We start from the raw sequence: 23,638 nt of genomic DNA on the forward strand, positions 1-23,638 counted from the left end.
GATGCAGAGGTGAAGAAGTGAGAGGGAGAGGATGACAAGGACAAGGAGGTGAAGTTAGAGGAAGAGGACAAGGAGGAGCAAGAGGAGGATGAGGAGGGGGAAGAGGAAGGGTAAGAAGAGAAAGAAATAGCCCTTTTACAGGCAAAAAAAATCAGTCTACATATGGGGTTATTGTCATGTCAGGCCTGGATACGGCATTCCAGAATATATTTTCCCTGGTGCCTTGGACTAGGACATTGCATGTGATGTAGACGAAATTCTGAGAGAGACGAAACAATGTAGACTGATTGTTTTTGTCTCAGTGAAATTGCTATTTTGTGTTTTGACTTGGAAAAACACACTTGTGTTTGTTTTGATGTTTGTAAATAAACACCAATATTTGAAGTTTGGATCCCTGTATGTTTACAGAACTATGACAAAAGTATGACCTCAAACTGACATAGTCTACCTTGTGCACAGAGAAAGCAAAAGCCAGGTGTGTTTTCTATTCATACCATCAGTGTGTAGTTGGCACATTGTGTGCTTATTATTGTGATGGCTTGTGTTTTTTACTGTTTGATACGAAAACACAATTTTTACGAAGGTGTGAAGAGTTAAGCAAGGTGTGTTGGCTTTTGCAAGAGAACTACAATGTTTTGCTGATTGGGTGAAAGGTTTTTCTATTTGTGTGTAGAGTTTTGCAAAAAAAAGCCATAGTTACAAAAAATGTGCTTTAAGCAATCAGAAAAAACTGTAATATTGCAGATGGTTATTGTGACCTATAGTATAAAAAGTAAATAAAACTTCTGGAATAGGCCACATAAGATTGGTTTTAAGCAAATGTATGCAGACATTTTCAGAAATAGGCCTACAGAATGTCAGGAATAACATTATAACCCTGTCCCCTGGTTTCAACCCTTAGCCTAGCCTACTTTGCACCCACAGCATGGACAGCTACGCATATGTATTACATTTGGTAATTAAGCAAATTATTTAGTAATTTATATTCCGAAAATGAAAAAGTGAATGAGGGGAAATAAATGTGGGGGAACGTGAAAAAAATGAAGTGTGTGACACCTGCAGCAACCGCAGCTTTCAAAAGAGATAAACAAATGATTGTCACACGTGATTACGTACATTTCGTTTTCCTACTTTGCGTGAAGACGTAGACGCTTTTGATCACATGCTGTTGTGTGCGTACGCGGCGGAGGTTGGTGCGAAGATGGCGGACGAAGAGGCCGAACAGGACTGCAGCGGACAGAGCGGCTGTAGTGCACTGATAGGGGAGCTCCGTGGACGGCTGGAGGAACTCTCAGCTGCTTTGAAGGACAGTGTGGATTCTCCTTTGCAGTCTGCGACACTTTACTGCCAAGCATTTTGCCAGGTGAGTGGCTGAGGCTTTTGCTAAATTGGGAAATCAAAATAAAGGCATGCTAGCTGCGCATCAAGCCATAAGTGAGCTGTTGATGCTAATGAAGACAGTAACCATTAATTTGGATAACAACATAGTAACAACATAGTACCTTGAGTGACAGATAAACATACATATTCCATCTCTAAAAATTATCCTCGTGAGACGAGGCTGTGGTGTACATGAAGTCTTCTGTTTATTTACAGCAGTGTTGTGTTAGCCATGCTAAGTTGGCTAAATAGCAAGCAAGCTAGCTTGTCAGTAGGTCGAAATCCTTGTTAACCATGTCAGAATGCAGGCATTAACGTGACGATGGTGATAATGGACATGCGTATAGTATTAAGCTGGAAAGTTAGAGAGAGAAAAAATATCCCATGCAAGGTTAAATGCTAAATTATATGAATCCCATTTAAGCTGTCAGAGCGCAACATACTCACATTTTGCCCATCCTTTCATGTAACGATAACTTCACCTTCACTTCAGTCAGATAATATATTACGTTAACGTAACTTGAGTATTGCTAATACGAGGTAACGTCCGTTGTCAAACTGGAAACAGCACAGCAATCTAAATCCGCTACGAATAAGAAGAAGCGATATCTTTTCTTTTGCAACCGAGCTGTGTGGTAGATGTGTGACTTCAATCTAGGAGTTTCATCAAAATAATGCTATAATTTCAAGCACATACATTTTGATTGTACGTAGAAATACAGGAGAAATACAAGATTAGGTAAAAGTGTGCTGCAAACTCAGCCCTGCAACACGGTGACTCGTCTTCACTGTCTCCTTAAACGACATTGTTGGGTAGATGGATACCTTGAAATCCCTTGGTAACGTGGGCATTAGGCGGTGGAAATAACCCCCTCACATATGATTGAACATCATGGCCTACGATTGCCATTGTCCAGTTTTCTGTTTTGCCTTGCCAGATCCTTATGTCCAAGGTATTTCCAGTTTTAAAAGTATGAGGAAATACTTGAAACGGTGCAATCAGTTCATCGTCCTTCGTCATTATACAAAGAAAGGAGCGTCCAACTCCCCTGGGGAGAACCATGTGCTTTCATTTGTCCTGAGCAATCAAAGCTGTGCTGTAATCCACTGCATAGGAAACTATTATTATTATTATTATTATTATTATTATTATTATTATTACTATGTTTGTTTTTCAATGCTTCAATGCAAATCTGAAATATTATGTTGCTTGATGCTGGGGGTGGTGAACTTGTTTGCAATTTAAGTGAGTGATTCTTCCTTTCTCTTGTGATAATGGAATATCATTGTAAACCACTGGAAACACTTTAACTATCTGTCACTCAGCAGTAATAAACTTTGCACAATACTGGAAGTAAAGAAAAACACGCCACTTATTCATGGGTTTCATCAGGTCCCTTTCCACAGGTTTATAAAATCAAGCACCTAGATTATGAATGCAGGCTGTATGGTGCTTGATTAATACACCCGTGGAAAGGGACCTGATGAAACCCATGTATAAGAGGTTTTATTTTTTTCACTTATTATAGTGTGTGGTGCTTTTTTCACTTAGCATAGTGTGATGTGAAATTGTATGAGGACATTGATTTCCCCTAGCAGCAACTAGGCCTTGGAATGTCTTCTTGTAATCCTTGTTTTGTATGCCTCAAGGAATGCTTCACCTCAAGTCATCACAGAGATCTCAAGCTAATATATTACAGAAAATTATAAGTTGTTGTTTTTTCTCCTTTACATGATAAACTTAGTCTGAATACAGTTTTTGGGAGTTGGACACCAGGCAAGACTGATGGGCATGTGGGTGGTATTATTTTCCACTTTTAAAGGGAGTCTGCAATAAAAGTTTGGGTACTACTGGTTTACACTTGTATATGGATTTAAATGTCCAGGACCTTTTTGATAAGGAAGTGGCAACTTGTACCACATCTCTGCTAAGGTTTAGTTTGATATAGTCTAGTACCTCCGTATGAATAGCCGACCAATGTTCCAACCATAGAATGTATAAAATAGGTTCCAACCCTATTAAAGCATCAACTAGCTGTTTGGGTCTGGTTGCAGATATTCTAGTTGTAGTTCCACCACTGTGTGGTTGTAGACCTACAGTAGTTGTGGGACCAGTAACTAGCAGGTTTATCAACATTTAGTATTAATGGTATCATGGTTATTAATATAATATTTGGCCTATTTGTTGCCCATATGTCATTTGTATCTGAATAACCTACCAGCAGGCCTGATTGGATCAGCGATTAAATAAAAACATGATACTTTTAATCCGTACTCTGCACCTTTCAATCCCCCGGAATTAGCCTAGTCTTGTTGTTTTGTTTTTATTTATTACAACTAGGGCTGTCAAAATGAACACCACTATTAATTTTGAAATTCATAATACTTAAAAAAAAATATTAACACATTTTGCCACCATCATCACTACTGCCAAACACACAATCTCTGTCCTCTCTCCATCTCTGTCCTTCTCTGTCCATCTAATACTTTTTTTGTTGTTGGTAATACAGTTCTTGGCGCATACACAAATGGCTCTTTACCGGCCCGTTTTCTCTCAGAAAGGACATAGGTGTAGTTTATGATGTTATTAAACAGTTATGCCACATATATACACCCTTTATGTTTACTCCATAATTTGGTGATTTTAGTTAGTATTTAAAATACCCTTTAAGAAGCTTTAGTCTTTAGTGGGTAATACATTTATTTTAATCCTGATTAATTTATTTCAAAATATGTCATTAGTTACTTTTTTATCGTTTGACAGCCCTAATTACTACACAAATGAATCAACATTTCTGTAAATATACCAGTGTTATCCAGATGGCTAATTTTCAACTGCAGCCTTTTTGCAAGATTAACCATTGATAGACTAGACCAGCTGTCCTTGAAAACCAAATTGGTAATACATTTAAATTGTGTTGTGTTGATGTTTCCAGACAAATGGCTTCTTTTTCTTTTACCACTATGGACCAATAAGGAGTTTATTATTATCATTATTATTTAACTTTAATTTATATTTACTCTCATAATCTGCAGTTCTATAATAAGTCTCACACACATGGTCTGCCTTAAATGATCATGCACATGCATTTCCAGGTTTTGTATTTGGAGTATAGATCTAGTAATCATAGGTATCGGCTTATTTGAATGCCGCTTGGTGGTCCCATGCTGCGATCTTGTTGTCCGGAACTGGAAGTTACGCAAAATTACGCAACGACACGCCCATTTCAAGTTGACTGACGAGAGGCGATCTCGTACAAACCAGAGGACCCCCAAGTTCGATGGACAGTTCCTACGCCTTGAAAACAAAGATGGCTGCGCCCTGTCTTTGTGTTCATTAGCTGGGCTATTTCACTCTTCTTTTAACTGCTTAGCAAATGTGAATGTCCATTTCAATTACTCGTAAATATTCCATTGCCTCAAGGGTAGCCTATGTGTTATGTTGTCTTGTTGGTGGAATATCATGGAATGTGTCCGTTTGTCCGTTCCGTTGGTGTTGGTAAAAGAGGCTAGCAATGTTGCTGTGTTGCTAAAAACAAACACTAGACAATGCTACTTTACTTGAGGTGAATACCATGGTCTCCTACTTATTGTGTTGCGGTGAACATAAACGCAAACCAGAAAGCATATAGCTCGGGTCTTACGAGGAAGTGACATCATTTCACAAGTTACGGGGTTGTCACAATGGGCAACAGGATCGCAGGACTAGTGTAAATCAATCGGTGTGCCCATCTACATGTCTGTGTCCTGCCCCCTCACCCCACACATCCAATCAGGTTTTGGATGATTTTGTGAGGGACAGTAGAGGATTATTCCACCTTTCAGTGTGACCTCTCCTGGAATGCTCAGCTGTTCCACGCTCTGCAAGGGTGCAGGATCAAGCCTCAAGGGCTTTTTGCCAAATGACTCCCCAGGCGTGGCAGACAGTGCTGGAACCTGTTGTGTTGACCACAGCCAGTGCCCTGCAAGTTATAATCTACAACCATGCAAGATTATTTCTCAAAGCAACAGCACTATAAAACAAGAGATCCCAGTTAAACATTTGGGCTAACTTTGGGAGTTAAGCTGCTTAACGATGTTAAATCAAACAAACCCAAATGTTGACAATAAAAAATAGATTTGCTATTCATTGCCACTGAGGGTGTGGCGAAGGCTTTGGAGGGTTGATCTCAGATTGAAATGTAGACTGGTAATGTTGATGTTGGTAATGAGCAGTGTCATCATTGTTTTTAAAAGGTTCTAGCTTCACCTGTTTTCAGGGACCCTGTTGTAAGGGTCTTTTTCAAAAGACTCCATTATAACTTATACACTTCAAGGCCCCGAAAACACCAACACAAAACCCCAGACAAAAACGTTTTGACAGTTGTTGTATTGGACAGCCTCTCAGCAGACATTTGAGACCGTAAAGCTTCCTCGGCCCATTCTAAAGGCCTGCAGCCTGTTGCATTATGTATGTGCAGACATCGGGAGGGGGGGAGGTGTATGTCTTTGTGTGAGCGAGTACTGTGTGTGCATCTTGCTGAGCACCCGCTGCGTCAGCTGTTAGATAGAGCTTGGCACTCGCCTTCATCTTGAAATTAGGGTGATAATCAAAGGGAGAAACCCACCGAGCCAGCCCCTCCCCACCCAAACCATGAAGGGATGAAGGGCATAGCAACAATGTCTGATTGTTCAGTCCGCTATCTAGCCTATATGCTCCTGCAGTTCACCCCTTAATGTATTTTTCGCTGCAATAAACTTATGGTTTATTTGGCTTAGGCAAGTATTTTTCATTAAGCCTGTTTCATTTGTATTTTGTTTTTAATTGATGCTCATGCAGTTTTTGTTCATATCTTCCACCCTTATTTTTGTTCTTATATTGCTTACATTCTTTGAGAAAAATGTCCTCGCTATGATGACAATGCTGGTGATGAATCTCTGCCTCTCGGCAGATTTGCCTTTTCTAGCAGACTGATTTTTCATGAGAGTCTAGGCCAACACATTCCAAAACGAAATACATGTGACCCGTTGGCCGGACACGATTGGCAGCTGGGATATGTTTGTGATGGAATCCTGCTGTTTGCAGGTCATGCAATGACGGAATATCCAAATGTGTGTTAGCTGGAGACCACCTATTGTAGATAAATCATTGCTTTTGAGTGCTTACATGTGCTGTGTGTTTGCACACACTGCATTTATGCACTATATCTATTTGGTTAATTTCATAGTTTAGCCTGAATCCTATACATTAATGTTAGCTGTATCTATTTCTATATGGACTAGCTTGCTAGACTGATCGGTCCCCAGATTTAATGTTATGTAATGTGTAACCTATCACAATGAGGGAATACATATATTTTGCTAATGCAGTGTCCACCTAAACACACTGACTGACTAGGTTAGAAATGTAGTTTAAGGTTACTATGGTTGTTTCAGTTGCTGTTGAAATTCTCGAAACTCTTTAACTGGATCTGCATAAGCATTGAGCATTACAGTAAGGGATAATGCAGGACGCACAGATTATGTGTGCGGTGTAATCAATGCATCGCCTCAGGCGTCGGATCATCTCTCTCAGACTCTCTCATCACCCCCCCCCTCTCTCTCTCCTTCTCTCCCTCCCTTTCTTCCTCCCTCTCTCCTTCCCTTCTGTCATTTCTCATATGCACTCTCTTATCTTGCTTGTTTCTGTTCTCTGTCTCCACTCATCTGTTCTCTGTCTCCACTCGTGTCGGTTCTGACTCCACTCGTGTTGGTTATGGTTCCACATATAGCGGTTCTGACTCCACTCGTGTTGGTTATGGTTCCACATATAGCGGTTCTGTCTCCACTCGTGTTGGTTATGGTTCCACATATAGCGGTTCTGACTCCACTCGTGTCGGTTCTGACTCCACTCGTGTCGGTTCTGACTCCACTCGGTTCTGTCTCCACTCGTGTTGGTTATGGTTCCACATATAGCGGTTCTGTCTCCACTCGTGTTGGTTATGGTTCCACATATAGCGGTTCTGACTCCACTCGTGTCGGTTCTGTCTCCACTCGTGTTGGTTATGGTTCCACATATAGCGGTTCTGTCTCCACTCGTGTTGGTTATGGTTCCACATATAGCGGTTCTGACTCCACTCGTGTTGGTTATGGTTCCACATATAGCGGTTCTGTCTCCACTCGTGTCGGTTCTGACTCCACTCGTGTTGGTTATTGTTCCACTCATGTCGGTTCTGTCTCCTATCTGGGTTATGGTTTCATGGTCACTGTGCATTAGCTAAAATTCCCAGCACGGGGAGAGCTAAACCCTCTCCAGCTTTCACGTTTCTGACTCTTTCACCGCGGACTTCACCAGGGAGCGCGACTATGCTGAACTTGAGAAAGACTTTAAACCTCGTTTGATACCAGTTATCTGTCTAGCTGGGGATAAAAGCGCCTGTGTTTGTCTGTCTCTCTCTCTGGCCCCAACTCACTTGCCCCTGTAGGCAAAATGTCTGCCGGCTCCTTAATGAACTCCTTACCCCTACTGTTCTCTTCTGATGAAATGCCTCGGTACTTACCCACTTTTGCCCTCACTCAAACACAGCATTGTATTCAATGCAGCAGTATTCTCTTTGTATACTTGTCTGGTGAGTCCAGACTTCGGTCAACTTTTCTCAAAAACACTCAATAGCGGTGAGCCTTGCATAGTGCATTCAGTGTACCAATTGTGGTGCCTTTTGTTTAGGCCTATGCATTTTTTGTTGTTCTTGCTGTTAACAGTACTTGAACTTAGCTGTTCTCGGCACTTGGAGTAATGCCATTAATGGTAATGGTGATGTGTGTACATTTCTTACTGCAGATTTGTAGGGTCATGTGAGGTCATGTACACTGCTCCTCTTCTGCCACAAGGGGGAGCTTTGTAAACTCCTGGTGACTTCCTTGGGCATTGGTGTCCCATCAATTCTTCAAGTTCACAGCCTTCCAGTCTTGTCTTCCAGTCTTTTTAACCCATAGTACATGTGAGACATATAACCTTTTTACGGTTTGCCATCTAGGCTTGCTTGATTGGCCTGTTTCCTTTCCTATGTCTGAATGTCTTGTTATTTAATAATGCTTTAATTGGCTCCTGGCCCACAATTACATAATGCAAGTCTGTTGTCTCCTTGTGTTTATTTAATTAAGCTTGAGGGATTGAAACTGAAATCGAAGATAAACTTCTGGAAAACGACAATTTTAGCAAATTTGAACAATAAATGTGCCTGGTTGTTGTTACTTACACTAAAGGCTCTCCAGAGAAGAAAATGATAAATCCCATTAGTCTCATGGGTTTAACGCCTTATGGACTGAAGAATGAACTATGGGTCAGGGCGTCTTGTCTCACATCATGTGTATGAATGAATAAATGTGTATGTGTGTGTGGTCTTTATCTTGTGTATGAATGAATAAGTGTGTGTGTGTGTGTGTGTGTGTGTGTGTGTGTGTGTGTGTGTGGTCTTTATCGGGGGGTATGAGCTGATATCTGCCCTGGAGTAGACTCTTAATGCAGACACAATAAGTGTAGTTGACAAACAATAGATTCCATTGCCTCATTTCCATTTAAAGTGTCGGTGAGATCAAAATGTAAACTTCACTTAAACAGTCTGCAGATTAATGTAATAACCAGCTAGCAGCACACTGCAAATGTTTATGCAAATGTACTGAAATACTTTTAGGTTTATGCCATTTTCATGACATTGCCCTTTTCATGCCTGTCAAAAGCTGTGCCCCACAGACTATATTGGCAGAACTAGCGCCCTACAGGGCAGTAGTTCCCATCATTATCCTCAGACCCTCTAGGTGTGTGGCAGTTACAAAAAATTAGAAACAAAAAAACACAATTCTACACATTAATACACTAGTTTTTTTGGTCATGAGGTTCTAAGCTTACATAATAATAAAGAAGTTAATTATGAAAGTTACAGATGTTAAGTATATAAGTATATATACTTTTTTGATCCCGTGAGGGAAATTTGGTCTCTGCATTTAACCCAATCAGTGAATTAGTGAAACACAAACAGCACACAGTGAACACACAGTGAGGTGAAGCACACACTAATCCCGGCGCAGTGAGCTGCCTGCTACAATGGCGGCGCTCGGGGAGCAGTGAGGGGTGCCTTAGGTGCCTTGCTCAAGGGCACTTCAGCCGCAGCCCACTGGTCGGGGCTCGAACCGGCAACCCTCCGGTTACAAGTCCAGAGTGCTAACCAGTGGGCCACGGCTGCCCCAGATGTTATTGATTTCCGTTTATTTTATTACACGGCTCTTCATAATGCTGTAGAATGCTCCATTCACTTGAATGGGCCTTCCCAACTTTCGGAGGTCTGATAATTTTGTATAACATACTGTTGCTATGTATGACTGTTGTCAAGAAAAATGGGTTTTGTGCATCTTATTCACCTATTTCATTTCACTCCAAGTTTTCCGGTCCCTTCTTGCAATGGAACTTCATTCAAAAGAGAAAGCAGACAGCTGTGTTGTAAAGAATGTTTGATTCAAGTTCAGCCGTGTCCCTTCAGCTCCGCTGGTGTGTCAGGGTCTGGTTCGACCTGTCAGGACTTATTTTCCCGATAGGGTGACCAGACGTCCCGAAAAATTCGGGACAGTCCCGATATCCAAGCAGTTGTCCCGAATCCCGAATCCTGCCCTAATTGTCCCGAAAATTATACTCAATCAGAATACTGAGTAGTTATTTTCTGATAAACATTAAAAACTGTCCGTAGAGAGGTTGAGTCGACTGCATGCAGCCCCCGACGGCAGCTAAGTGTCTGGATGCAGCCCGGCTACTTTGTTTCTTTTTGACGTTCTATAATTAGGCGCGAATATGCATTGATTTCGCGAAGCTGAGGACATTGCAGGCAGCGCAGCAGGCAGAGCCAGTGTGTGTGCAAAAAAAATACGTCGGCAGTTCGGCCTAATGTCCATGTCGTTTTAACATAATCTACTTAATCTAACAATTATTTTGTATTCTTACTTAATGACCCATAATTTTGGCAAGGCTTGTTATTAGCGTTAGGCTATTATCCTTATTCTGAAAGGTCTGATTTGCACTGTTACGCAGTCATTGTTTTTTTTTTTTTTCCCCCACAATGACATTTTGAGTTCATGATTTCTCTGTTGTATTTTGAGGCAGACTTGATGTTTGAATAAAAATGTGTTTTGGTACAGGTTTGAAAATTCGCTGTAAGCCTACCACCCCCCCCCCCCCCCCCCCCCCAACCCCCACCCGCGAAAAAAAAAAAGCGTCCCGAATTTCAGCCAATCTCATCTGGTCACCCTATTTCCCGATAATGACGGACGTTTTATACTTTATCCCTTACGTGTTTTTTTTTTTTTTTTTGCATCACGCTGTCCTTTTTTTTCATGCATCACGCTGTATTCAGTTTTCTACTACTTTGTGTTCAATTCATAGCTCATACCATGTACTCAACTTTTCCTTCTCTCTCTCTGCTCTGTCCTCTCCTCTCCTTCCAGACGCTGGTGGAGTACGCAGGCTGCTGGAGAGTTGAGGAGAACCCACTGCCCCTGGTGGAGGTCTACGCTACAGCTCTGCTCAGCTACGCCCAGGCCTCCACCTTTCTCTCCACCCATTGTGAGAACGTGTCTTTAGTGCCAGAGAGGCTCTCACTGTGAGTACACCACCCCATGACTGTCATGTCCCTGCCTGTTTGATCTCATGTCGCTTCTTCCTTAATGGCTACACCCATTTTAAAGATTTGCAGGTGCGTTATGCCATTGGTGTTCATGGTCAGAAGTTCAGTAGACCTCGCTGGAGATTTGACCAAACAATCAGTGGTACTCATAAGACAAATGCCTAATGTGCCAGTACAAAAACAGTGTGAACTTCTGTAATGAATTGCTGGGTCAAGAGATCAGTTGTTAAATGCAAATCTCTAAATGACAAAAGGGAGGTACCTATCCAAATTTAACATAACAAATTCACCCGTATACTGTATACACAACAATGCAGTAGTATCACACTGCAAGATACGAACATGCATTTGCTATTTGTTAGTAACTCCTGACAAATGTGTTAGATTGCTTATGTTTTTCCCCAGTGTCTGTTCTCATAGAGCAGCTATGTTCGTTTGAAAATAATGGTGCGTGGTCTGTTCTTCAAGGCTGGTGGAAAGGTAGATGAAACTGCTTCCATTAGCACTGACGTTCCACTTTTGATGAAAAAGCTTCTGGCCCATCAGGCTCTGGAATCTGCTACGGCCGTGAATGTTGCCTCTGGCACTATTATGACATACCTGGAACGGGGAGTAGTTTAACGGTTCAGCTTTTATTTGGCAGTGAGCCATGCTTTTTCTGTCAAGTAGGCCTACATGAGCATATAAACAAACCTCCTTTCCCATTTTTCATGACTCGGACAGATCATCCGTCTTAAAACATGTGCCTACTAGTATAGTAGGATACTATAGTGGTATAGCCTACTAGTACATACATGTACCTGCTACAAGGAACCCCAGCTCACCTGGGTTGTATGTCTATGTAGTTTTTTCATTTATTATTATTTGTATTTGTTAATCATGTGCATCCCTTGTGAGTCCCAGCTGTGTTCAAGAGCTAAAGTATGATTTTATGCCCTTCATTTTAATAAATGAATTACAGGGGTCATGGAATTTCTGGAACATCATGGATTTTTTATAAAGTCTATTCCAGACATGGAAAGTCAGGGAATTTGATCATTTTTGGGGCAAAAATCGGGGAATTTTGTTGCAGCAGTTTAAAATGTACTTGCTTTACTGCTTGCTTGAGTAGCCTAACTGTGTTTATTCAATGCCCATTTATTCCTCTCCTGCTCTAAAAAGTAAAAGATTCTCGAATGCTACGTGGCTGCTCTGAAATCATTGGTCGGTATATTGTACTATTCATTATATAATAAGTCATGGAAATTCTTTTTTTTTTGTCAGGGAAAGTCATGGAATTTTATATTTGACTTAAAGTGGGAACCCTGTAATTATTCAATTAATATATTCAAGCCTTATTTACTAAAATGCCTTAAACATGTTTTATTTGATCGACCAATCTGCTGAATACTCGTGAGGCCAACTGTCACTTCAGCGCTACTTCACACAACTGCTGTCTTTGCCCTTTTTGGTCTGAAACTGCTATTACTCAGTTACACAGACGCGAGATTTCCATCTGGTGATGTTGCCTAACTGAATGTGTTACTTTTGATGAGGCACACAGCCATTCTGAAACCGTACTTAAAAGTGTCGTGGTCTGTCTCCACTGAAGCATTGCAGGGAGATGGATGTTAATTGAATACTCCAAAGCTACAACTCACCATGTATTATTGCTTTGCTTCCCTGCTATTGCACAGGAGCTATTTGGAACTTCTGTTGTCACTACCAGACAATGTTCCAGAATCCCTTTGGCAGCTGTTCCAAGCTTCTGTGCAGGTATTCAGACAATCCTAGTAGATGTATTGCTTTCAAGACGGCAACCATTACATTTCAAATACTACATTGCCCATAGAATAAGTTGTGATTAATTTCCTATTGCTCAGCCATAACTGTGATTTGTGAAAAGGTGGTTTATCTGTTTAACATGACTAAATTCAAGAATACAAAAGCTAGGATTCAGTTTATTTTATGTTATTTACACAAAACTGTAATGTAATCCTTTTTTTACAGTCAGCCCATGACCTGCTGCAGAAAAATGGCATCGTACAGCTACACATGCTGTCCTGCTTGTCCAGGGAGACCGGTGTGTGGAACAACCGCACGCTACAGAACATCCTCTCCAACGAGGCGCCGGACACTGAGAAAGGTTCATTTCCATTCATTTTGCTTCATCTATTCAACATCATCCTCACTTGAATCGTCTAGTTTACACTTACCACCTAAAGGTCACTTTTTAATGAATTTAAACCATGCTTCTCTAGGGGAATATCTTGAGCTCAATTAACCATAATCCAGCCCTGACAAACAGCAAATATTGATGAGATTGTATATATAATAGAGACCCTAAGAATACTGCTTTGGGCTTGTTTTAATGAATGTTTTCCTCTTCCACAGTGCACGCCTTCCTTGCTCTGGAGGGACCCATTCTCTTGGAGATGAGGATAAAGCATCTGATCAAGGAGAACCAGCGGAGCAAGGCAGCACTGCTGGCAAAGGCCTGTTCTGAGTGTCCGGAGTTCGAGGGGAAGGGGCACTTCAAACAGATGTATCTGGTCAGCCTATGCAGCGTGGCAGAACAGAAGCCCTTAATGGAGGAGGTATTTTCAGATTTCAGATGTTCTCATGACGCACGGCCGATGTCCTCAAATGTCAAGATATGCAGACGTAGCGGTCTCACTAGAATCACATTACATAATTATTGGTTGAGTGGAATTCACAGCACAGCAGTTAATGTGCATCATCCGTACTGTCTAAATATTAAAATATAATGGAATCAGTTGGGCAGGCAAATGCATTTTACAAACCAACTTTTCTATTGGTTCCTCACAGATTTCAAAGGTAGACTGTCGTGATGCCTTGGAGATGATCTGTAATTTGGAGTCGGAAGGAGATGAGAAGGGGGCGTTTACGCTGTGCTCGGCCTTCCTGACATGCCAGCTCCTCCAGGCAGAGACTTACTGTGCATGGTGGGTCGTCAACTTTGTGGTCTGTGATGCTGATCAAGTCGTTGTGTGCGGTTGTGTGCATTCTTAAATACATACTGTTGGTGTCCTGGAAAGTCTTGGATAGGGCTGGGTGATAAAACGATAGCGATATGTATCGCAATAGATATGTACTCGATATCAATAAAAATGCGTTCGATAGAAAATTCGATAATTAAAAGCAACACACACCTCCCGCCTTACGTTGTCCATAAATAAATAGGCTAAATATATCTTGCATTGTAGCTAGTATGTGCAACTCTACCAGAGTAGACAAAAGAAGTAGGCCTACCTCAACACAGACTCTTGAGTCTTTGCCCTGTGCTCTCTCTCTCTCTCTCCCTCTCTCTCCCTCTCTCTCAACCTCAACAGGCGCATCCCTCCTCAGCATGCACATGTAATCCAAACATTCACAATCGTGCAAGACGACTGGCTAAATTGCTATTAAATCCGGTTAGCATCATTAGCACGCTGCACGAATTTGTTCAAAACTGTTGCATTCAAATTGACTGCTAAATTCTAATCATCTCAATCCCGATGCAAATGGAAAAGTATTTTCCAAGACTCAAACGGGCCTGTCCCAAGGAGAAAAAGTATTCATTTGAAACTTAAACACATGTGGGGAAACTGAAGTCTAACCAGTAGACTATGATAAACTAGCAAATTCAGCTACTTTGTTTACAATATTTCCAGGCTTCAACCAGTGCTGCTCATTCAGACTTATGTGCACATTTATTTATTTGAGTGTTTTTCATGATTGTGTTGCTATTTCTTTTCCCTGTTGCTTTGATTGATAACGGAGGTGATTCAAATCAGAGGAAGGTTAAGTTTAAAATAATAGTGTTTAAATTTAACTTTTTTCCCCTTCTGGTCCTTATCTGAAATAGATTATTTTTTAAAAAAAAATCAATAATTATCGATATCGACTGATATGTAATACTTATATCGTGATACAGTTTTCAGCCATATCGCCCAGCCCTAGTCTTGGAGTACAGGGGACATATCTCATGATGTTGTAATGGTGCTTTTGGGTGGGTGTTTTTTTGTTTTGTTTTATTAATGTGTGTGTATTGGCAACACTTTGGTGCTGTATGGAATGCTTTCTCATCACCTTTGTCTTTATAGGGAACTGACTTTGTTTTGGAGTAAACTTTTGAAGCGCCTGGAAGCCTCGGACCAGGGTTTCTTAGACCGATGTCGCCAGATGTCAAAATTGTCCAAAACCGTTTTTCACATCCTTTTTTTCATCAAAGTCATCCAGTCAGAGGTGAATATACCCTTTATGATTACAACCATTTGACTTAAACAGCCATATTGTATGTTGTAAGGTGTATGTGACGCTAATGACAATTATTGCAAATTCTCCTGTTTTCCAGGTCGACGCTGTTGGTCTGCCAGTGTGCATTGAAATGTGCATAAAGGCTTTACAGATGGAATCTGTGGATGGGAAGACAAAGGCCACCATTTGCAAAACCATTTCATGTCTGCTGCCAACAGACCTGGAGGTGAAAAGGGCCTGCCAGCTCACCGAGTTCCTCATTGAGCCTACAGTGGACTCCTACTATGCAGTGGAGACTCTTTACAACGAACCCGATCAGAAACTAGAGGAGGAGAACCTGCCTGTTCCCAACTCCCTGCGCTGTGAGCTTCTGTTGGTCTTCAAAACTCAATGGCCTTTTGACCCAGAATTCTGGGATTGGAAGACACTGAAACGCCATTGCCTTGCTCTTATGGGTGAGGAAGCATCAATCGTATCGTCAATAGATGAACTCAATGACGATGAGGAACCAGCAGTTGAGAATGACAAAGATCATGAAGAATTCAAAGATGTTACTGAATGCTTTTTAGACACTACAAATGAACTGAACGAAATGACTGATGAGAAACAGAAGAAACGAGAAATTAAAAAACTCCGGGAGAAGGGTTTTGTCTCTGCTAGGTTTAGGAACTGGCAAGCCTATATGCAGTACTGTGTTTTGTGCGACAAGGAATTTCTCGGACATAGGATTGTACGGCATGCACAGACTCATTTCAAAGATGGACAATACAGCTGCCCAATATGTGCACAGACATTTGACACTAAAGAGACACTGGAACCACACGTAGCATCACATGTAAAGCTATCATGTAAAGAGCGTCTAGCTTCAATGAAAACCACTAGAAAATTGGCTAAGTCTAAAACATCTTCACCGGCAGTGGTAGCTCTGAAATGTAAAACGAGTGAAAATCAGGAGCGCAAAGCTAAGATAAAACACAGTGTAAATGGTGAATCCCTTCAACCTTACAGTGGAGACGCTATGGACATAGGGGAAAATGGGGCAGCAGCTGAACTGTCTGAGGAAAATGTGTGTCCTCTACCAAATTGCAGAAAAGGGTTCAAGTACTTCAAAAACTTGCTTATTCATGTTAAGGACCACGGCGACAATGATGAGGCAAAACGCTTCTTAGAAATGCATAGTAAGAAAGTGATTTGTCAGTATTGTCGCCGTCAGTTTGTCAGTGTGGCTCATCTGAATGACCACTTGCAGGTCCACTGTGGTGTCAAGCCCTATATTTGTATACAGCTCTATTGCAAAGCCAGTTTCAACTCTAATGCTGAGCTGGTTGTGCATAGTAAGGAGCATGCTTCTTTTAAAGCTAAGTGCATGTTCCCTGGCTGTGGGAAGATTTTTCATGAGGCTTTCATGCTTTATGATCATGAAGCCCAGCATTACATAACATTTACATGCAAAGATGCGGGTTGTGGAAAGATATTTCACTCACAGGCCCAGTTAGATGAACACCAGGAAGAGCATGTCCAAAAAGTGGTGGAAAAGGAGATCATTGATGACCACGCTACTGACCAGGCTTGTCATAGTGACACTACTACACAACAACTTCACGATCATGTTAACTCTGTTGGCCAGCACCAACATGGGGACGAGCTGACTCAGTCCCAAGACACTTCCCAGTGCAGCACAGTAGATGATGACTCTCTTCAGTCCCCAGAACCTTTGAAGGTGAAGCATTCAGTTGAGAACATTTTGAGGACCAATTTTGGTCCCATCTCCGCAGATGACCCTCTTAAAATTAAATCTGAGCCATCAGATCCAAATCACTACCCATTACAGCAGGTCCCTTTCCCAGACGTACCCATGAATCATCAGCCCATCATGAATGCTCATCCCTCTCACCAGAATCCGACTAGACCACAGGAATCTCATTCAGGCCCATATATGTATGATCAGATTCAAAGTGTACCAAACACCATAATGCCCGCAACCCCATCATATCATGGTGCTGTTGAAAACTTTCAACAAGCTCCTCTCCCTGATGTGTTACAGGGGCATCCCCAGCCTTTCACACACCAGCCTTTCCCTTCCCAAGTGCACAGACCCCACAATCCTGATTTCAGAAGACCGGTGCTAGCACCCTATCAGAATATATCAGCTAATCATATGCCCACTGTGGGACATGCTCCTAATTCTGTTGCAGTGCTGCCAGGAAATCTCCCACCAACTTCCCAGGCTCTTCCTGCGCGAATGGCTCCACAGTCTCTGAACGAAAACTGTACCGTCAACCAAATGGTGCATCCACCTGGCACCAATGGTCAGGCCCAGCCAGAGGTGGAGAAAGAGAGACACCGCTGTGCTTTTGAGTCATGCACTCGAACTTACAGCTCATACAGGAGTGTAACCAAACACATGAAGGCAGTTCATCCAGATTTTTATGTTCAATGGAAGCTCGAAAAGAAGAACAATAGGGTTTCCACAATTGTGTCAAGAGGCTTTGCTGCCAATGGTGACTCAAATTCGTTGCCTCACTCACACCAACAAGGTGGACACAGGGCTCCTCTTCCACCCCAGCAGATGAAAAATGCTCTTGGTCAGCCACTGCCTTATTCCACTCCTTGTCACAGCTCCAATGGTCCTACTGTGTCTTCTCATGCAGTGCCACTCTCAGGTCAAGGTCAAGCTCTCGCTGCAGAAATGGACAACATTTTGAACCCCATCCTGCTGTCTCAGTTGGGGAACTCTGTTAACCAAATGGCCCCATTACCAGCATCACATATTGACACACCATGGCATGCTGCACAGCCAGACAATGTTAGTCATCAACCACAAAACCATTGCACTTCTCAGGTATTGATGTCAGGCCTACATGGAGTGCATAACAATGCCTATCCTTCACATTTGGACACAGCTGGCCCTAGTCAGAGAACAGACAGCCATCATCAAAATATGGATCGCTATTCGTTACAACCACATGAAAGACTTCCAAGTACACATATGCCACCGCAGGTAGCTGTCAGGCAGCAATTAATTGATAACAAATCTGGAGAAGGATTTCATTCCATTAATGGACAGTGTTTTTCTGGCAATCGAAGCGTACCGTTGGATGCAGTGAGTCATGTTACTCAGTCAAACATGGAGAGGGTGAACAACTCCTTGATACCATCAAACCTAAGCACAGATTCTGGGCCTTTCCTGTCCTCATATCGGGAGAGTCTGAATAATCCTGTTCTCACTGAGCATCAGAGGGTTTCTGTAGCAACCTATGCCCAGCAACCACAAACTAATTCTTTATCAAATGTAAAACCTGAAGAAAGAGTTTTGGAAACGCAGGATAAAACCATGCCTGACAGCCATTTGCACGGCCATTCAAATCCACATGGTAGAACTGAGAAAGATTCCCAAGAAGGCTCTGATAACGGGGACACCAAACGAAAGCGAAACAAAAGAACAAAGTGGCCTGCTATTATACGAGATGGGAAGTTTATTTGTTGTCGATGTTTCAGAGAATTCCAGAGTCCCAAATCTCTCGGAGGTCATTTGTCAAAACGATCTCATTGTAAAGCTTTCGATGAGACCGACCTAACTGCAGATTTGCCATCATCATTCCTTGATTTGTTAAATTCACCACATATTATGAATTCACCACAGGTTGCCGAATCTCCACAGTACAATATCAATTTTAAAGACTCTTCTTTTGAGCCCATTCCCAAAGGTCCACTTGATCCCAAATTATTTCCCAATGTTAGCTTCCCCCAAGCAAACAGCAACTCTTATTCCAACAATGGTGACCAGAATGGTGAGGTCTTCAAGCAAGTATTGGATCATTCAGCTGCGCCTGGTTTATATGAGACTCCTGTGCAACAGCAGGCATTCCAAAACCCTTGTGGAAGCTATGCATCAGATGGACTCATGCTTGACAACACAGTAATACAGCACACAGGGAATAACCAGCTGAAGACTGAATGTCAGCCTCATGGAGAGAACTACCTTCAATCTTCAGACTCTTTATTTGGAGACGAGTTATCTGATCCTCTTCTCACTCAATTTCTATCTGAAAACCAGTCGCTATCCTCACTCAACAGTCTTCCAACAGACCAGATTAATCAAATACTAAGAGCTGAAACTCTTATGAAAATGAAGGAGATAAAGGATAAGGCCACCATTCCCAATGCAAGTGGTCTCTCAAGTGATGGGCTCCTGTCAGTGATGGCCAATCTAGCTCAAAATCTAATGTCTGACCCACTCCAGCTCATAAACTCTTCTGACTCTCAGCCTTCATCAACTACAGTTACTGCCCTGTGTACTGACCCACAGAAAGACCGCACTGAACATGACGTTAAGAAAAGGTTGCGTGAGCAAATCCTCTCTGGTGAGATTCATAGAAGAAATAGCAATTCTCAGACACCTAGCGTGGAATCCAGTTCAAGCTCGAGACCCTCCTCGGCATCTAATCATGCAAAAGGAATTAATCCGGTTGCTCAGCCTTTAAGTGGGTCTCAGATGACCTTTCACAATCAAGAGAAACTTGAGGTTGATCAGAAAAGGATGACCTCTGCAACAGTCCCACCAGTCAATACTACAACACCTCTGCAGAGTTGCCCTCAACTGGTTGGGGTCATACAAACCCATGGGGTGCCTGCTGCTCAAAGTGTTGTGACAGAGGCTGACTCCAAACAGTGTCCTCCTCCCTCTGAAGGCCCAGTTGATGTCATGTTTGATATTCAGAGATGTTTTGAAAGAATGGACTTGGATAGAGAAGACAGCCACACCTCTGACCCCGTGGAATCTAAGTCTTCCATTGAGCCTGTTGGCAATAACCAGATCCTTAATAGTTTAGATTCAAATGTCATTGCTGGTGGTGATAAAGGTTTGCATGTCCCCAGTGACTTCCAAAAACCATTTGCCTGTGATGTCACAGACTGTCTATACAAAGCTATGACAAAAGATGCACTTTTTAAACACTTCAGCAAGAACCATAACTACACTGAAGAGATGTTAAATCAGGTCAAGAAAAGCTTGAAATTTGCTCCCTTCAGCTGTCAACTGTGCAGCAAGACCTTTACTCGTAATTCAAATCTTCGGGCTCATTGTCAAGTAGCTCACAGTCTCTCACAGGCGGAAATGATAAAACTAAAAATAAAGCGTCAGTATAACAAGCGAATGGAAAGTGCTGATTTACCAACCTCTCCTCCCATTCAAAATCCTTCTACATTAGGTCCAGGGTATCAGCAACAGAGTAACTGTCAATCTGTACTAAACCCATTGGCTGAATTGGAGAAAATCAAACCTGAGTGTCTTTCAGCTCCATTCGCCCATGCTACTGCATCAAGCACCATGTTAGATCGGATACAGAATAAGATTGTCCCAGCTGGTTCACACCTTGCCCAACAAATAACAGTCAATCAGACAGTCACACAGGCAGTTCTAAAATCTGAACCAACCTTCACTGGACAGTTCTCAGGAAACCACATAAAAATGGAGCAGCAGTCAGCTGGAGAGCAGATACCTTCACACAGTCAACTCCTGCCTGGCTTGCCAGGTATAGGGACTTTACCAGCATCTCCAAATCTTGGTCAAGTGCCATGTTCCTTGGCACCTCCAGTGGCTTCCTGTGCTGCTCAGTCTCCAGAGAAAAAACCCAAACCAGCGAAAGCAAGAGTGACAAAGCCCAGAACAGACACTCCCAAAAAGGCCAAAGAGAGAAAGCCAGAGGCGGATGATGTATTCAGCCCGTACAGGCCATATCGCTGTGTCCATCAGGGATGCGTAGCGGCCTTCACCATTCAGCAAAACTTAATCCTTCACTACAGAGCTGTTCATCAGTCATCCTTACCCCAATTTGAAATTAACAATGAAGGTGAAGATGATCAAGAACAAGCTGAGGAAAAACATGAGCAGGAAGATGAGGAGCCAGAGGGTGAGGTCACGCCTGTCACAGAATTCAGATGTCAAGTCAAAGACTGCTCGAGAATTTTCCAGGAGGTGACAAGTCTACTACAACACTACCTCCAGCTTCATAAGTTCAAGTTGGACAAAGCAGGTGCATTCTTGTCTAGCATAAACTTGGGCAGGTTTCAATGCGACCAGCCTGGATGCACCACGTATTTTACGGCTTTCTGGAAATACATTGCCCATATTGACAAAGATCACAAGGAAGCCAAAATGCCAAAGGCAGAGGCTGTGGAAGGTATGTTTAGATGTGACGTTGAAGGCTGTGACTGTGTTTACACCACCCGATCTAATCTGTTGCGCCACACCATGAAGAAGCACCAAGATCTTTATAAACTCCAGCTCATGAATCAAAGAAAAATTGATGAAAGAGTAAAACCAATTTCAAGAAAGCCACAGTACAGTGATTCTGATGGGAAGGAAAATATTGAAAACAACAAGAAAGTAACTCAAAAGGGTAATGACAAAAAAAGAAAGGATTCACAAGAAAACCACTGGACGAAATATGGTAAACCATCTTTGAAAGGCAAGGACGAGGCCGCTGCAATGTGTACAAAAAGATTCCCGTTGCAGTATCCATGTATGATAAAAGGCTGTGAGTCAGTGATGAGCTCTGAGAGAAATGCCTTGAGGCATTATGTTAAGCATGGTCTATCTGAAAAATACTTGGAGGAACAGAGGAGCCACTTTATTTTCTGCAAGAAAATCCCTCTGTCCAGATTCCGACGCAGCTCAACTAGAAGTGAAGATAGTGAAGAGTCAGAGGACTGTTTCGCAGAGAGCTCTGATAACGAAGACACTGGTCCAGATGCAACTGGGTCTGAGTTTTCAAAGCTCACATCCGAGAAAGAGAGCACAGAGGATCCTGAATTCTCCGATGCAAAGATGACAACTGATGGCTCCGACTCTTCTGTTGTGGTAAAACGTAAAAGGGGACGTCCACGGAAGACAGAGCGCCGGCACATTCCGGAACGAAGGTCGAGTGGTAGGTTAAGAACAAGGAATCGCTCCGTTAATTATGCTGACAATGGCTCAGACTCGAATATCTCAAGCCCTGCCCCAGCAAATGAGGACAATGCAGATGTTGCAGCTATAAGCTCATTCAAACCTATGGGCTTCGAGGTATCTTTCCTCCAGTTTTTGGAGAAGTCCAGTGGTTCTCCCAAAAGGCGAGCTAGTGATGATTCTCTGAGTGACCTTCCACTGAAACGAACGTCCAGCATTCACCTAAAAAATGCCACTGTCCTGTGCAAGCGAGCTGACCCTAGTACCTATTATTATAAGAACATTCAAAGCTACGCTGAATTCAGAAACCCAGAGAAGCTGGCCTCACTTGGCAATGTGACATTTGCAATTGACAAATCTTTTGCAGGTGTAACAGATCTTTTGCTTAAGCAGCTTCATGAAATGCGGCCCACTGTCATTCTTCATAAATAGCTCAAAGCTCAGAGACTGACAGACTGACTGAATGTCTTCAATAAGAAATCAGTACTCAGGATTTGGACAGTAGCAAATGTGCTGCAGACTGGTGCCCACAAATTATACTGTTTATGTTCCCATCATTGTGAAGCAACCTGTGATATTTGACCTAACCATGTTGATATGTAATGAGATCTTTGAGAACTGTAAAATATGGACATTCAATCACTAAAAATGAATCCTAGATTAATTTGATATTTAATCAGGCACTGTAGTTACTGTATTTATTATAGATATATAATGTAAAGCATGTTTTTTTTATTCTCTGCACATTTTTTTGCCTTGACATGATGGAGGTCATTTGGTTTCAAAGAACTCTTCATCTTGGCCAACCCCTTCTGGATGTTAAAAATATGGTGTCCAAATTGGGTTCTGTGGTACTCTGTATAGGTACTGTATAGGTGGTTCTTGTTGAATAATCCCTGTTAATGTATAATTGTAGATAGTACTCTTTGTCCGTGTGTACATATCGACTATGAGGCCACTGCATTCACCAGCAGTCTGCAATATGAGAAAAAGCAAATTTATTACATCATGCATTTTGTACCCCTGTGTTTACTTCTGTCACTATACAAAGAACGGATGTCCATCTTGTAAAAGCCTTTTTTTTTTTTTATGGTCTTTTGCCTTCCTCAAATTAAGATGTCTTAAAACATTTGTTTAAATCACTCAGTTGTCGTCATTTTTGTCGTCCCCTCTGGTGCAGTTAGAGAACTCTGTACTCTGTTTGAAGTGTACAGCATTGTCATGCTTTCAGATTTGTCATCCCAATGGCAATACACCAGCATTTTATATATTTCTGAAGACTGTGGTGGTTTATTTTTTATTTTAAATCAAATGGTTCCATTTGTATATGTAAAACAGTACACACTGGATGCTTTATTTGAGAGATCTTTTATTATGTATAAAAAAGTTTAAAAGAATATCTGTCCTGGTTCATTATTTTATCTTTTTTACATTTCTGCAA

General features: G+C 41.9%; 1 protein-coding gene across 1 annotated transcript; it reads left to right on the plus strand.

Annotated features, from left to right (window-relative positions):
* The first annotated feature begins 860 nt into the window (after positions 1-860).
* Positions 861-23,594, plus strand: znf292b (zinc finger protein 292b). Its single transcript, XM_042095283.1, has 8 exons — positions 861-1,363; positions 10,831-10,985; positions 12,686-12,764; positions 12,999-13,134; positions 13,383-13,585; positions 13,818-13,954; positions 15,095-15,236; positions 15,346-23,594. Exons 1-8 carry the CDS (start codon positions 1,163-1,165, stop codon positions 22,627-22,629), a joined length of 8,337 nt encoding a protein of 2,778 aa, XP_041951217.1. The 5' UTR covers positions 861-1,162; the 3' UTR covers positions 22,630-23,594.
* Positions 23,595-23,638: the final 44 nt, after the last annotated feature.

This window comes from Alosa sapidissima, chromosome 6, assembly GCF_018492685.1.
Source record: "Alosa sapidissima isolate fAloSap1 chromosome 6, fAloSap1.pri, whole genome shotgun sequence".
Taxonomy (NCBI): domain Eukaryota; kingdom Metazoa; phylum Chordata; class Actinopteri; order Clupeiformes; family Clupeidae; genus Alosa; species Alosa sapidissima.